We start from the raw sequence: 17,375 nt of genomic DNA on the forward strand, positions 1-17,375 counted from the left end.
CACTTTGTGAAAGTAACAACACGGACTGGAAGAGAATGCAAAAAAAAGAACAGTCTAGTTTGGGGTATCTTCTGCTATTTCAAGAGAAACTTTGAGTACACATAGTGAAAGTTTTCTAAAAAAATATTTTACAGTTTAATGGGAAAAGGTATGCAGATTAATAACAATATGAACAGTAACTATGTGAAAATATAAGATATATTTAGTAATTTTCAACATAATTATTTAAGAAAAAATGTGTGCTCTGAAAGACAAAAAAACGTTAAGATGTTTATGAAGTCTAAAGAAAATATTTGGCAAGGGAGAAGAAAGAAATATCTTTTCAATGAGGGAAATCAAAGCATAAAGGGAGAAATCATATTGGAATCACTACCTGTACTCAAGGTAGCTTAGAAAGATTTCCTTCTTTCATGTTTTTAGGAATTCATAGTAATATGGTCACAATGAATGAACACCTACATCAAACCCATGATTGACTATTCCTATAATTTTAGTTAATAAAGCATATGAGTCAATCTTGGCGATTTTTATCTCTTAAATCCTATATTCTAACCAATAACCAATCCTGCCACCTTACTTTCATGATCTAGCCAGGATCAACCACCTCTCACCACCTCCTTACCTGCCTGGTCCACTGGCCCACTGAACCTAAATTGTAACCTTTACCCCATTACCAGCCTCCCAGCTTCAGTTTCCCAACAGTCTGTTCTCAACACCAGAGTCAGCATGATCTTTAAAAGCATAAATTAGGTCAGTTCACTTCCTAGTTCAAATACTTCCTATGGCCTTTCAGATACTCAGGGTAAACATCAAAGTTCCTACAGTGACGGGCCATTCTCCTTCTTGCCGGAGCCCTGTTGCTCCACCGAGCTCGTCTTTTGATGCTCAGCCCCTTTCTGGGCTGTAGGCACACTGTCCTTGGGGTGCTCTCTTCCCCCAGAGACACTGAAGATGCTCCTCCCTCACCTGGGGCTCTCCTGACGTCTCATCACCTGCCTGCTCCCTCTCAACATCCACTCAGTGAGGACCCCACAATACTTTATTTAGAGCTGAACCCTTGACACTGCGTATCCCTGTTTCCTTTATATCGCCTTCTAACATACTCTATATGTATTTACTTATTTACTTTGTTATCTTTCTCTCTCAACTACAAATGAAGGAATTTTTGTCTGTTTGGTTAACTACCAAATTTCCCAATGCCTTAAAGAGGCATAGGCACATTGTAGGGTATCAGTAAATATCTGATGAATGAATGAAAAATCCAACATATTTACAATTTAGTTTTAGAATCATTTACCTAGATATAATCTCAAAAGTGAATCTTAGTTCTGGATCACCTCTAGTTAACAAAAATTAACTCGAAATAATTAATTAAAATTGGTTCTAATTAATTTTGGCAATCTCTGTAGAGCTAGCCACACTAATCAGTTGAGAGTGGAAAAGAAAACCAGAAATCTGTCTCTCTCATTTACAAATAAAATCATATTTATTAGGAACACTTTTCTGGCTGCCAAAGCTTAGCTTGACCTGGAGTTCATGAACATCTGTCTCCTTCACTCAGTGCTTTCCAATTCATTAAAAATCAAAAAGAAAAGAAATTGAGTCAGTGTTTGCTGTGTTTGCTGTTTTGCATGACAAAGGATCCTTAAGATCAGTTTTTTTTTTTTTAATACTGTAAACACATCCATATATGCTTTCTCGAGTATCTAGGACAGCTAGAACAAGGGTTTTGTGCTCTGACTTAATCCTGGAGAAGGATAGGTCAAGAGTTGGGACATAAGGAATGATGCCAGGAACTGCTTCTCTCTCTAACTCATAGGATCGACTAAGCACAAGTGATTTCTCAAAACTCATAACTGGGAACCATATTCCCGTTATGCATCTGTTTATAAGCCTGAGCAGGCAAATGAATGTGATCTCTGGTATAAATTTCTTATTAAAAACACAAGTGAGGGACTTCCCCAGTGGTCCAGTGGTTAAGGCTCCACGCTTCCACTGCAGGGGGCGTGGGTTCGATCCCTGTTCCGGGAACTAAGATCCCGCATGCCGCACGGTGACCCCCCCCAAAAAAAACACAGACACACAAGTGAGAGATAGAAAAGTGGTTGCACAAAAAGCCAAGACACCCAAAGGGTAAGTAATTAGCCCTTCTTATGGATTTGTGGATATTTACATAGCCGCACAGTTTAAGGGATGGATGGATGGATGGATGGATGGATGGATAGATACATAGACAGGTAGACAAAGACAATCTTACTTCTTTAGACACATAAGTACATTTTCAAGTTTTGTGCATAATTAACATGAGAAATAGTGCTAAGAGTGTACCATATACCAAAAATAGGATTATTATTTGAATACATTTTCTAACTCGACCAGAAACAATATAATATAATTACAATACACTTGAAATGAAACGGTAAAGCGGGAGCATTTTAATTGGCAAAGCTATCATGTTGGACTTGTGTGATTAATCTTTTAGAGGAATGGCAAATAGATTTTTAATGAGTTTTAAATGTAAGACTGAGATTGATGGATAGTCCACACTTTATCAAGACTGAGGAGTGAGCAGTATGCAAATACAGAGAAGGGAGGGCACCCGTGCAGAGTCCACATGGGACAGAGGCAGTTTCTGGGTAGTTAACTTGGTTGTCCTTTTGCTTGCTTCTTTACACTGTGGTGGTTTATTTGCTGTAAACCAAAGTTAAGAAACACATAGATTGGAATGGTAGCAGCTTATTTCTTTGTTGAATCTGTAATTATTTAAACAAAACACTCTATAATATAAAAATCAGTTACTTTCCACGACCCCAGTAATGGAATTTATTTCCCATTTATATTCTAACTTCACTTTTTATTTGAATTCCTTTGCTTCAGTTTTCATGTTGACATTTTTTCTCATTGTAGCCTATTTCAGTATCCAGCTTATCATTCTGAAGAATTTCTTCCATAAATGCACTTATAATATCCTAAGACTGAAGTCTGTGGCCACAAATGGTGAACAGTGTCCACTGCCACACCAGGAAGTGGGCAGTGAAGAACAGGGAAGCCAGAAGAGGCCAAGGCCAGGACTCAGGTTGAGAGGAGAAGCTTTGCAGATATCAGTGCTTTTAATAGATCAAATCCAGACTGAATGCCAGGGATCCAGGCCGTGCCTGAAGTGGGAGAGGCAGGTTACCTGAGTCCTCTGCATGACAAGTCATTAAAAACGAGGCATGAATAGCCTAGACTTTAAAACTAGAACTGTGATCTCTCTAGTCCTCAGCTATTTGCTCTTAGCCAGGAATTATGCCCTCTGTTTGGTCCAAGTGGCCACAACTTGCAGAAGTGTGTTTAGATATCTTTGGATTACAATGAGGAGAGGGGCGTTCATTTGTCAGCAAGGTCAAATTTCAGTGACCTTCTGTGGACGCCTTGAAATCAACCACTGTGGTCTGAATGTGTCCCCCCAAAATTCATATGTTGGAATCTTAACCCCCTAATGTGATGGTATTAGGAGGTGGGGCCTTTGGGAGCCACTTAGGTCATGAGGATGGGGCCCACAGGAATGGGATTAGTGTCTTATAATAGAGACCCCAGAGAGTTCCCTCATCCCTTCTGCCATATGAGGACACAATGAGAAGTCTTTGACCAGAGGAGGTTCCTCACCCGACCATGCTGGCACCTTGATCTCAGACTTGCAGCCTCCAGAGCTGTGAGCAATAAATCTCTGTTGTTTATAAGCCACACTCTGTGGGGTATTTTTGTTAGAGTGGCCCAAATGGACAAAGATACCACCATGGCCTGGTCACTCACCTGGTTACCTCCTGCCCTTGTTTTCCTCTGTCACCTTTTGTTAGTTCAACCCAGACCACAGGACTCGATATACCTGGGTATCAAATAACAGTGTAGCACACTGATAGTAACATCACTCTATTCTTCTGTAAATTTTTAAGCTTCACCAGGGATTTCTGTGGATGCTACATGGCATCTCTCAGAAGCAATGACTCAGTCCTTATTTCTTTCTAATCTAAAATTATTTCTTGGAAGATAGTTTCCCCAAGCCTTGAGTGCAAACATTTGAATTTTTACAAATGTCACTCTAGCTTTTGGATCCTCCATCTGCAGTGGCACCGCCGCCAATGTGCAGATTTTCGTGAAGACCCTGACAGGGAAGACCATCACTCTCGAGGTCGAACCCTCGGATGCAGTAGAAAACGTAAAGGCCAAGATCCAGGACAAGGAAGGAATTCCTCCTGACCAGCAAAGACTGATCTTTGCAGGCAAGCAACTGGAAGATGGACGTACTTTGTCTGACTACAACATTCAGAAGGAGTCCACTCTTCATCTTGTATTGAGGCTTCGTGGTGGTGCTAAGAAAAGGAAGAAGTCGTACACCACTCCCAAGAAGAACAAGCGTAAGAGAAAGAAGGTTAAGCTGGCTGTCCTGAAATACTATAAGGTGGATGAGAATGGCAAAATCAGTCTCCTTCATCGGGAGTGCCCTTCAAATGAATGTGGTGCTGGAGTTTTTATGGCCAGCCACTTTGACAGACATTGTGGCAAATGTTGTCTGACCTATCATTTCAACAAACCAGAAGACAAGTAATTGTATATTGGTTAATAAAAGACGTGAACTAATGAAAAAAATTTCACTCTATTGTTTACTCATTTATGAGGCGTGTTGGCTCAACTATGCAAAAATCCATGCCAGCTTTGAAATTCAAGGATTTTATAATACTAGTTCATTGGAGCCAGAACATGCTCTAGATGAGTTAGGTCATCCACATTGAAGGGCAGGGGAACAGACTGCACAATGATCTTGACACCTTTTCTCTGGGCTTAATCCACTCCTGAGAAAAGCCAGTCACAGAATTCTTGAAGCTAGACTAGCAGAGACATTCTTAGTTCCAATAGCTGAGAGGTTTGTGAACAATCTCTGACTCTAAGTCTTAGTGGGTCTACTTCCACCTGGCCTGTTTCTCACTCCTTGGGTTTATCTTTACATTTAGTCTCAGGTTCTTTTTGTTTGTTTATTAATTAATTAATTTATTTTTGCTGTGTTGGGTCTTCGTTTCTGTGCGAGGGCTTTCTCTAGTTGTGGCAAGCAGGGGCCACTCTTCATCGCGGTGTGCAGGCCTCTCACTATCTTGGCCTCTCTTGTTGAGGAGCACAGGCTCCAGACGCGCAGGCTCGGTAGTTGTGGCTCACGGGCCTAGTTGCTCCGCAGCATGTGGGATCTTCCCGGACCGCGGCTCGAACCCGTGTCCCCTGCATTAGCAGGCAGATTCTCAACCACTGCGCCACCAGGGAAACCCAGTCTCAGGTTCTTATAAAAGGAGTGGGTTTGGCCTGACATGGGGACCGTTGTGCCTTCTGCACTCTGTTTGCATATTTGGTCATGTGCAGATAAGATTTGAAAATGCTTCACTTAGTTATTCACACAGTTGATCCAATGAATTATTATTTCGTGGCACTTTTATTCCACAAATTTCCAGGGCTTGAGATTCAGCAGTAAACAAAACAAGCAAAGTTTCTGCCTTCATGAAGTTCACACCTAGTGAGGGGAGAAAGAAAATTGAAGAGCCATAAAGAATAATGAAGGAGAACAAGGGGGAAAAGAGTGAAGGGAGGGGTGCTATGGTGAAATGATGCTTGAGCAGAGAACCCTACAGGAAGAAGAAAGGGAGGAAGCTGTGTCCCAGGGTAAAGTACTAGGAGTAGCAGGTGCAAAGGCCCTGAGGTATTTACAGGAGACCAGCATGGCTGGAATGAGGCCAGATTTAGGAACAGATAGAGAAATGCAGCAGGGCCACTTCTGGGGGTAGAACATTAATCAATTAATGAGGATGGCATAGTAGAGAACAGTGGAAAGGTACATTTCGTGTTCTCATGCACACATTTCTCAATATGAAAATATGAGTGAAATCTAGTGTCTCAACTTTTAAGCTCTTCTGATGTAAGTTAAATTCAGAAATTGGCTGGGCAGGACTTCCCTGGTGGCACAGTGGTTAAGAATCCGCCTGCCAGTGCAGGCGACACAAGTTTGATCCCTGGTCTGGGAAGATCCCACATGCTGCAGAGCAACTAAGCCCATGTGCCACAACTACTGAGCCTGTGCTCTAGAGCCTGCGAGCCACAACTACTGAGCCCACGTGCCACAGCTACTGAAGCCCATGCACCTAGAGCCCGTGCTCCGCAACAAGAGAAGCCACCACGATGAGAAGCCCGCGCACCACACCGACGCGTAGCCCCCGCTCGCCTCAACTAGAGGAAACCCGTGTGCAGCAATGAAGACCCAACACAGCCAAAAATAAATAAATAAATACATTTATTAAAAAAAAAAAGAGGGAGAAGAAGTTGGCTGGGCAATTAAGGAAACAGATGACAAATATTAGACATAAATTTATTCTCTGCATTTTTCCACTGAATTTCTTCCTTAGGTCATCTGTTTTCTGTTCCTTCTTAGATTATTGTTTTCTGAGACAGCCCTATGATGAGTGAGATGGGAAGCTTTCAGCAGGCTATTAGTGAGGAATACCAGAGTCTCACCTACGTTGGAGGCACCCTCTGACTATTGTAGAATGAACTTTTGAGGGCAGAATGTACTGGAAGTAGGACCATTAAATCTTTTGTCAAAAGGACATGAGAGCCCTGTCCATTCCAGTTGGATGATCTTGTCAAAATGATGCGTAAATATTATTGTTTGAGAAAGGTTCAGCTTCATCAAAATTCAAAGTGTAAACTTTGCAATATTGCAACATCATTTGATCAGATTGCTTCAGTTATTAACTGTCATACCCTTTGTTGGTACACAGACCACAAGGTTTGTGAGAGGTGAGGAGAAGAATGTAGAATCTGATTTCATCTGAAGTACTTGCAACATGATGTGGACCTAAATGTATATGTAAAATCATAAAATATTAAGCACAAATACAATATTGACTGAACACACTCTGGCAGGTGTACACATGACTCCTTCCACATGGGTTAGAAATTATATTAGAATAGTTTTATCGTTATTGTCATTTGTTTTGAAGTTTTAAATGAAAGTATATTTCAATATCTTTATGCAAGTTTGAGGATTCATGGTCTGTGGAGAAGAAGTGCTTTCCTTGCCTAGTGGAGAAATAAAAGAATTATCTGGAAACATTTTCCATTCTGAGATCAGATACCTCAGTTAGCAGTGTGTGCTGATGAAGTACGTGAAGGTCGGGCAGCTTTAAGTCTATCACTTTATTTGTTGTTTTTCTTCTTGGCTTTTAAAAAGTGCAAAAAAGATGTATATCATTCTTTTTCAATCTATTGTAGTTAATAAGACAAAGCAAAACCTTTCCATCACCTACCGCCAAGTAGAACTTAAGGCGCAGTTTTCATATTTACGACACTACTTGTTTTTCTAAATTGGCAAATTTAAGACTGTTTCCAGAGATAAGATTTCAGTGAAAACCTAGGACTCTGGCCTCATATTTGGAAGACAGAGTTCTTTTTATCACCAACAGTGTTGTTGTACTCTAAGTAGTTTAAGCTTTTTTTAAATTAATTTTTATTGGAGTAGAGTTGATTTACGATGTTGTATTAGTTTCAGGTGTACAGCAAAGTGAATCCGTTATACATATACATATATCCACTCTTTTTTAGATTCTTTTCCCATATAGGTCATTACAGAGTATTGAGTAGAGTTCCTTGTGCTATACAGCAGGTTCTTATCTATTTTATATATAGTAGTGTGTATATGTCAGTCCCAATCTCCCAGTTTATCCCCCCTCCCTTCCCCCTTGGTGACCATAAGTTTGTTTTCTGCATCTGTGACTCTATTTCTGTTTTGTAAATAAATTCATCTGTACCATTTTTTTTAGATTCCACATATAAGCTATATCATATGATATTTGTTAAATAGTTTAAGCTTTTGAACTCTGTAAACTGAAGAGTAAAATAACAATAATAAAAGCAAAACTTGTAATATCTCCTTTATCTGTGTCAAGCCCTCTGCTAAGCACTTTCCATGCATCGTCTCATTTAACTTTTACCTTCTTTTTTCCTTTGAGTCAGACCAGCACTATAATCTCTACTATATAGGTGAACAAAGTGAGATGGCAGAGTTCAGGGGGTTATCCCCTAGTATTTGCATGGAGAGCTAGTTTTTGGAATCAAGGAACCCAGTGTTTTTCTCTTATACACGTGAATCACTAAATCCAAACCATCTCTGCAAAAGTGAACTTCCTAGAACTGTGTACTCTGGTAACTTTTTCTAACATGGTCTTGTATCTTGTCCTGTATTTTCTCCACAGTAAAAATCTCACATCTGATCTCCTAGATTGGGGTGAAGATAAGATGAACATAGAATAAATAAAAGTTAGGAACAGGAGGACCAGGCTGCAACACAGTTAAGCTTACTGGTTTACAATAGGAGTTCTAAGAAACTTCAATATGTGAATGTGCCTTAGGAGTCTCCAAGGTACAAAGTCAAGTCAGGGAACAGCTATTACTGTGTTCCCCTTCTCCCAGACAGATAAATAATGAACTGGAGAGGAAGATTTATGTGCTCTCTGATTCACTTCCCAGTCTTTTGACCCATTCTGCTCAGATACTGTTTTCTTGAAGGGAATTTCACATTCACACATTCACCTGGAATTCCCCAGCCATCAGGCTTGTGTGAAAATGTGCTTTAGGATGACTCATCCCTGCCTATGTTTCCTGGGCTCACAGTGTTCCCAGTTTTCTCATGTTACTCAGAATCCAGCAGCCTATCTGGACTTTGCTCCCATCCCTGTATCTGTAAACCCCATCATTTGTGCTTCTTTCCATGCACCTGTGTCTTCCATGCATCTATGTTGGTCTAGGAACCACTCTCTCATGGAAGTTAGCCAGCGGGTTTCCATTCTTTCACAGATTCACAGTCACAATTCTCAGGGATTTCCCCCAGTATACACATTGGTGAAGACTGGAGAGAAAGAGGGGGTCAAAGGTTGAAGGGCTTAAAAAGATGCTATTTATTCAGCACTAACTAAATGCCAGATTGTTTGGCTCTTTACATGTATTAACTCTTTTAATCTTATCAACTTTTTTAGGACCATGACACTAAAACTTGCCCAGCTAGTAAACTGTAGAACTGGAATAGGGTTGAAGTCCAGGGGTCAGATTCCAGAGCCCATGAAAGTAACACTGTGCTGTTTTTTTGTTGTTTAGGTTTTTTTTGTTTGTTTTGTTTTTTGGTACGTGGGCCTCTCACTGTTGTGGCCTCTCCCATTGCGGAGCACAGGCTCCGGACGCGCAGGCTCGGTGGCCACGGCTCACGGGCCTAGCCGCTCCGCGGCGTGGGGGATCTTCCTGGACCGGGGCACGAACCCCTGTCCCCTGCATCGGCAGGCGGACTCTCAACCACTGCGCCACCAGGGGAGCCCCACTGTACTGTTTTGCCTCTCATCAGGTAACAAGATTAAGTTTCTAGGGGGTTACAGTCAGGGAGATGACAGTGGATTCCAGGGGGTGGCTGAACTGGTGGGAAGCAGATGTCTCAGCAGTGGAGACAGGCAAGGAGCTGAAGGGCCATGTTTTGGCGTTTTGGAGTCATCCAAAACGATGGCAAGAATCTGCTCTAAGGGAGGCTATGAAAGCATATCCTGGCATGAATTGAGAGGTGAGCAAAATAGTCCACATCTGGGGAATAATCAAGCATGACCCTTAGGAGCTGAAGATACATTTCCTCTTCTTTACCAATGATGAATCGATGAGTATTCCAATTTCTTAAGGAGATAAAGTGGAAAGAATGTCAACTGTGGAGTCATAAGTCCTGGTGCCACCACCGACTAGCTCTGTGACCTTGAACAAATGATGTCACCTCTTTTGATCTTAAAAATGTGGATAATACTATAAAGGGTGTCACATGAATTAACGTGATGACATGTCAATTGTCGTGCAAATAAAATGTGGTGAATTAATATTGCTTCTCCATGGTGGAGCTGATAGATATAGCAATTCTGCTTCTAAAACATTTTACGTTTTGAGATTATCTGTACAAAATAGCTCCTAGACCTTTACTCTGGATACTATTTTGGGCAAAAATAATTTATGATAAAATTTTTAATTAACAGAACATATTGAAGTCTGCCTTCCCAGGTATTAGGACTGAAATGTAGAAACATGCAACTAAATGCACGAGCAGAATTTACTCCTGTGTGATACAGCTCTCTGCTGGGTCACAGCACCTGTGTCTAGCCACTGATGTGAGACCATAAATCTGTGTATAACTTCCTGTTACTATAAATACAATATCACGTAAAATGGGAGGGTTTCCCTAAAATGAGTCTCTTTTCCATGCTCACCACACCCTATTTTGCACAGCAAACATGCAGAGCAAGACTGTTTTTACAAGTGGGTAGAACCGACACAGTCTGTTAGATTCAGGGAGGAAAACCAAACAAAATCCTTCTTCCCTTGGGGCACATCAAGAAGTAGCAGAACCCATTAAAATCTATTGCCTAGATGATTGAATTAGATTCTAAATGAATGGTGGTAATAAGTGCGCATTTGGCCAAGTGGATAAAGACAGAAATATAATTTGTAGTCTTGTGGGTGCTGTACTGTGCAAAGACTAATTCATAACAGTGGATAAAAGTTCCATTGTCTTTAATTGTATTCATTTAGTAGCATTAATTCTCCTGGCATAGGAAAGGTTTCTTTCTTTTTCTTTCTTTTTCCTAAATAAATAAATAGATTCCCATTGCCAATAGGGAAGATTTATGCTGACAGAATCTAATAGCCTAAGTCATCTTGTGTTGTTTCTCAAAGGCGCTTGAGCAAGCAGTCTTGGTTTGGATGGAAAGCAAAATGCTAAACTCCTATTATATATGATGACTTTAATTCTGAGCCAAACAAACATTCCTTGATAAGCATTTGTTACCATTATTTAAAGTAAAAAAGTCATCTTTTCTCATGCCCTTACTTTCTCTCCTGTTGGAAATGTATGATCACTTCTTGAATGACAAAATGATTGATTTTTAAACCAACACATCCAAAACTGAAAGGCAAAGAGGAGGAAGGAAGAGGGAATGATTCCCACAGAACTTTCTAAGCGGTCTCTGGAAGAGACTTTTAAAGGTCACCTCTTGCCATTTAATTTGAAATTTCCAATGGATACTTGGAATTCTAAATCAAGAAATCTCACCATGAGACAGTAAGGGTGAGCCGCCTCTGTGTCACACATTGTTGTTCATACAAATATATGTGGTTTGGATAAATTATTTGCACTATAACAGTAGGAGGATCATGGTCATAACGTGTATACCCTGCAGTAAAGTGACCTGGAAAAAATTAGAAGGGGGTCCAGAAAAAACAGTGTTATTATCCTACCTGGCAAAACCAACAGGGTTCTTTACACCATGCTTCACCTTGGAAGCAGGGAAAATAATACTGAGTATCTCTCCTTCTCTTCTGCAACAGAATAAAAGCACCTTTTAAAAGTTACATCAATTCCATGTATCAGTCCTACACTTGGACTTCTTTACTACCAGTGTTTGAATAGTGTACAGAACCTGGTGCCATGCATTCTTCCTAAGTCTACCGAAAAAAACAACAAAAGCCAGAAATTCTTCCCTACCTTGTCCAGCTTAGACCTGGAAAACGTTAATTACTTCCATCTTCAATGTCATGATGCAAAAGGGGAGTTAAATTATTTGCCAGTATTCAGTTTCCTAATCCTCAGAAAAGTTATCTTATTTGTAAGAAAGAATCCAAAAAAGTACCCTTCTCAGAAAAACCACTTTCTATCATAGATACTCTATTATATCTTAATATTCTCCATAGCATGGAGAAATCACAAGATTCCTCTAAACAAAAATTATATTTGATTTGAATATAAATAAAATTGATTTAGAACCTAGGAAAAACAAAATAAATATCACGCTAATCACATTTGTTTTTCTTCTACCAGTTGTATTGAAATATAATTGACATACAGCACAGTACAAGTCTAAGGTGTCCAGCATAATGATTTAAATTACATACATCATGAAATGATTATCACGATAAATTCAGTGACCGTCCATCATCCCATAGGGAAATGAGATTAAAAAAATAGAAATAACATTTGTGTATGTGATGAGAACTCTTAGGGTTTGCTCTCTTAACAGCTTCCACACAGCTGTGTTAATTATATTTTTCATGTTGCACGTTACATCCCCAGTACTCGTTTATCTTATAACTGGAATTTTGTAGCACCTTCTGACTGCCTTCATCCAGTTACTCCTTCCTCCGCCTCCGCCTCTGGTAACCACAAATCTGATCTCTTTCTGTGAGTTTGTGTGTATGGTTGTTTGGTTTTGAAGTATAATTGACCTACAGCGGCAGGTCAATTTTTTTTCTATACATTTTTTTCTATACATTTCGAAATGATCACCAATGATCTTGATATGGCATCACAAAGATATTACTTAGTTATTGACTACATTCTACACACTGTGCATTTCATACCCAATGACTCATTTATTTTGCAGCTGGAAGTTTGTACCTCTTAATTACTACCCTCACCCCTTCCTTCCTTCCTTCCTTCCTCTTTCTTTCTTTCCTTTCTTTCTCTCTTTCTTTCTTTCTATATTTATTTTTTTATTATATTTTTATAAGTAGAGTCCTAATATAATCAAGGAAATGTTACAGAGAATACAGGACAACCCATATGGAGAGAATCAAATTAAATACTTTGCTATTTAATAGTTCACCCTGTGGCTCATTTTAAATATGTTAAAGCTTATAAAATGTTAATGTTGATAAGGTCAATTTTTATTGATAACAGTACTCCATAAGAGAATGAGTCTCAATTCTCCATAAATCAGTCCTGTTTATTATTTATTTATTTGGCTGCGTCGGATCTTAATTGTGGCACGTGGGACCTTTCGTTGTGGCGCATGGGCTTCTCTCTCTAGTTGTGGCGCCTGGGTTCCAAGAGTGTGGATTCTGTAGTTTACAGCACCCGGCCTCTCTAGTTGAGGCACAAGAGCTCAATAGTTGTGGTGTGTGGGCTTAGTTGCCCTGCAGCATGTGGGGTCCTAGTTCCCCGACCAGGGATCGAACCCGCGTCCTCTGCATTGGAAGACGGATTCTTTACCACTGGACCACCAGGGAAGTCCCAGTCCTGTTTATTTTTAAAAAGTTACTTGTCATCAAATTTTAAATGACTTTCAAACACAGTAATATAAATTTAATATAAATTTAAAAAAGAATGATCTTCAAAAGGAAGAGTACAAGTATGCATGGAAAGAATAAAAAGAGAATCATGTTATATCTTTACCTAATGAAAAACGAAATGCTTAAATTGCATAAATGCGATTTTGAATTTGTTTTTTAATGAGATGTTTGTTTGTGGGGAGAGCTACATCACAGCTGGTAATCCTGGGTTATATATTCTTTCAGTATACTAGAACTAAGATAGAATATTGCGTAGATGGAAAACTCTCCCTATTTGTCATAAATAATTCTGAGTCTTGTCCTTTTGGTTCCAACTCCATATGATTTACATTAAGCAATGACAAATTTTCCAGTGATTAAAGCATTGCAGGACAATAGGAAAGAGACTGTGATTAGGTCTCAATAAATCTACAAGTGACATAGTTTCACAGTCTCTCCAAAGAGAGCTAAAATATTTTGCAGGAACATTGGGACAGCTTATAGTGGCTGGTGATTTCACTCTTGATAACACGGTTTTTAGTGTTAGAAGTCAGCCTCTGATATTAGCTCTCATCGACATGTACCCATTAACTTAGGATGGTGGTGAAGATTTATTGATACAGTAGTTGTGTCTGTTATAAGTAAGAAGCAGGGTCTTAGGAGAGAGGTGTAGTGGAGAGGGCACAAGTTTTGAAGTTGCTGAGATCTAAGCCAGCTTCATTTGTCACTTTCTAGCTCTATGGCCTTTGGCAAGTCACTTCGGTTCCCAAGCCTGTGAAATAGAGGTGATGCCACTTGCTTTTCTGGGTAGTTGACAGAGTCTCAGTTGTATATGTAAAGAACCTGAAACAGGCAGGGACTCATCACTGGTAGCTGTTGATGAGTAGGATAGAAGATTTTTCTCCAGAAATTTCTTTCTTCAACCTAAAGTTGATCAGTGTAATATAATTACATTATGATAGATTTCAAACATATGCATTTCAAACAAATGTTGCACATAGTCTGCAAACCACAAAATTCTTCAAACTTTCACTCAAATGAAGTATTTCAAAGGAAGTTTGAGTTTCCTGTCTGAGCTTTTTTTTCTTCCTGGAAACAGCCAATATTGTAGAAATTATTGGATACAGGTCAAAATGCTCATTGGTGTAACAGGCTACAGAGAACAGATAGAATTAATAGAATCTTGAATAACTACACGTCACTCAGCATCTAGCTGTATTTTGCTTTTTTAAAAAAATATGGATCAGATGTTGTCAGATAATGGCATCCATTACTGAACCCCAAAGCAAAGTCTTTAGAAGTTTCAGCAGAGAGAGTTGTAAAAAGTGAATTTTCTGTGAGAAAAGAGCAGCTTTCCAACAATTTCCCAGCTCCTCCCTAAACATCAGTGTTTCCAGTCACATATATATATATATATATATATATATATAAATATATATATATATATATATATATATATATATATATATATTTGGAATTCTGCAGTAAAATTGTATGACCTAAAATATTTGCATTTCTGAAAAACTTGAGACTTCCCAGCATTTTAAAAAGGTTTAAATTAGTTTTTGGGTTTTGAAATTTTTTTTAGAAAAAGCATAAAGTTTTATCATTATTTGGGGGTATATTTTTCCATAGCAACTCAATTTCCCTTTGTGGAACATGAAATGCATTTCTATTTACCAGTGTATTCTCTTCATTAATTCAGAGACTTGCCATAAACTATATCAGCCATAATAGTTGAAAGACTAGGATAAAAAAGGCAAACACTGAATTCCATTTGCTCTTTTTATTGATGTCCTATAGCCTGGCTTTCCATCCTCTCTGTGCCAGCATTGGGTTCTTAGCCCAGAGGGATGTAATATTTCTTAACCACGCAAACATGTAACATCATTAAAATAAGCTAATCTATTATTTTTAAAGTTTCTTCCTGAGGATGCTTAGCCATAGAATTTACAGTTATGCCTGGGATTATCCTTGTAATTACCATAGAAATTATCACTATAGGGGCAAACAACAGAAAAGCAATCTTTGGAATGCTCTGGTTGCCAGTTGTACTTATTTGGGTATAAATAACTAAAGGATAATGCTAAGTAGAAGGATATGCCTTTATAGTTTTTTTAAAATGAAAGAATGTATTATTCACATGTATTGTTTAATTTGAAAAAGTCCTGATCGGTTTTCTTTTACAGATTTAAAACAGGCATATTATAGGATTTAGGCAAACATATTAGATCTTTACTATGTGAATGATATCAATAAAAATAAGTTGAAAAAGTCTTTCATAATAAATAATGTGCCATTAAAATTTAGTATTTCAGCCTGATGCTATTGTAATATTACCATTCTTAAGATAATTGTGATGGAAATTTTTCAAAAAATACAAGGCTTGTATGTGTCATTGGTATACACAGTTGGGGGAGAAGAATTTTGCTGTACTTGATATGCTTCTAAATCCCCTGGTTCTAGCTATGACTCTGCAACCAAAGTACAGTGAGCTTAGGGAAATATATAATGCCTCTGTTGTAGGAAAAAATGGGGTACGAGAGGATGGACATGTCCCAAGTCTCGAGTGAGTCCCTGGGCCAGGCTTCCAAGTGAGCATCCTTGGCTTCATGCAGGAAAGAATTCAAGGGTGAGCCCTAGTGAAGTGAAAGCAGGTTTATTTAGAGAGATACACACCCCACAAACAGAGTGTGGGCCATCTCAGAAGGCAAGAGCAGGCCCCAAAGTGTAGAGGTGGTACGTTTTTATGGGAATTGAGCCACCACCCACTTTTTGACCTTTTATGGTGGGCCTTGGAACTGTCATGGCGCCTGTGGGTGTGTCATTTAGATGCTAATGTATTATACTGAGTATATAATAAGGCTCAAGGTCTCCTGGAAGTCAAGTCTTCCAGCATCTTGGGCCTAGTTGGTTCTAACCAGTTTATGTCATATCCTGTTCTTAATGGTTGTGCTCTGCCCCCTTCTTTCCTGTCTCACCTCCAACCTTCAACTCTTATGTTAAGTATGGTTTTTCTGTTAGCTGAGCTACAAAGCCTTTTTTTGGGGCATCCAGGTTAAAAGCTTATATACTACTTCAAGACTGTGATTATTACCCCAAAGGTATATTTCTAATTCAGAAATGGATAGGTATCGTAAGTATAAGCCTAATCTGCATTACAAGTGACTCTGGTCCTAAAGTTAATATTTTTGTCCTTTTTAAAAAGTTTCTATAAGCCTCAGAAATTTTGCAACATTAAACTACTCCTTTGTATTAAAGACTGCTCCTATATTTCCTTCTTATGTCTACCCTATATGTTAACTTATAACAATGAGAATAGTGTATTAAAAGAGACACCAGGGCTTCCCTGGTGGCGCAGTGGTTGAGAGTCTGCCTGCCAATGCAGAGGACACGAGTTCGTGCCCCGGTCCGGGAAGATCCCACATGCCGCGGAGTGGCTGGGCCCCTGAGCCATGGCCGCTGAGCCTGCGCGTCTGGAGCCTGTGCTCTGCAACGGGAAGAGGCCACAGCAGTAAGAGGCCCGCGTACCGCAAAAAAAAAAAGAAAAAAATAAAAAGAGGCACTGGACATTTGAAATGGGAATAAGGAATTATTAGTATTATTAATAAAGAAAGAGCACTTACAAATAACAACAAAAAAATAACAAAAATTCTAGTGGAAAAGTGTGCAAAGGATATGACATAAAATTACCAAGAAAAAAGTAACTCTTTACAAGATAAATAAAAATGGAGTCAAGGTTTTAAAATATCAGAGAAACCAAATTTAAAAGAATTGTTAATGGGCTAATATTTGTGACCCCCTCCAAGATTCGTAGATTGAAATCCTAACCCCCAATGTGATGGTTTGGGGTGTTAGATCATGAAAGGGGAGGCTTCATGAATGAGACGACTGCCCTAATAAAAGGGACCCCAGAGAGCTCTCCAGCCCTTTCTCTGCCATGTGAGGATATAAGAAAACAGCTCTGCAACCAGAAGAGAGTCTGCACCAGAAGCAGATCATGCTGGCACCCTGATCTCAGGTTTCCAGCTTCTACAACTGTAAAAAATAAATTTCTGTTGTTTATACGGCACCTAGTCTCTGATATTCTGTTTTAATAGTCCAAACACACTAAGACCAGAAGATATACTACTTTTACCTACAAAATTGAGAAATACACGTTCTGAAATACCCAGTGCTAGCTTGGATGCAGGATACCCATAACGCTCATAAACTACAGGCAGGGCGAGAATATA

The 17,375-nt window shown here is 39.2% G+C and overlaps 2 protein-coding genes across 2 annotated transcripts in view; both read left to right on the plus strand.

Annotated features, from left to right (window-relative positions):
* LOC116750541 (ubiquitin-40S ribosomal protein S27a-like) overlaps nt 1-4,588 on the plus strand; it is a 52,439-nt gene extending 47,851 nt beyond the window's left edge. Inside the window, exon 2 of the mRNA XM_032625280.1 lies at nt 4,086-4,588. Coding sequence (XP_032481171.1) covers nt 4,086-4,588 — 503 coding nt within the window. The remainder of the gene's footprint in view (nt 1-4,085) is intronic.
* The window catches only part of CTNND2 (catenin delta 2), a 944,584-nt gene that overhangs the window by 446,256 nt on the left and 480,953 nt on the right, over nt 1-17,375 (plus strand). The gene's annotated exons all lie outside the window — the stretch shown is intronic.

The sequence above is a fragment of the Phocoena sinus genome, chromosome 3 (genome assembly GCF_008692025.1).
Source record: "Phocoena sinus isolate mPhoSin1 chromosome 3, mPhoSin1.pri, whole genome shotgun sequence".
Lineage (NCBI taxonomy): Eukaryota > Metazoa > Chordata > Mammalia > Artiodactyla > Phocoenidae > Phocoena > Phocoena sinus.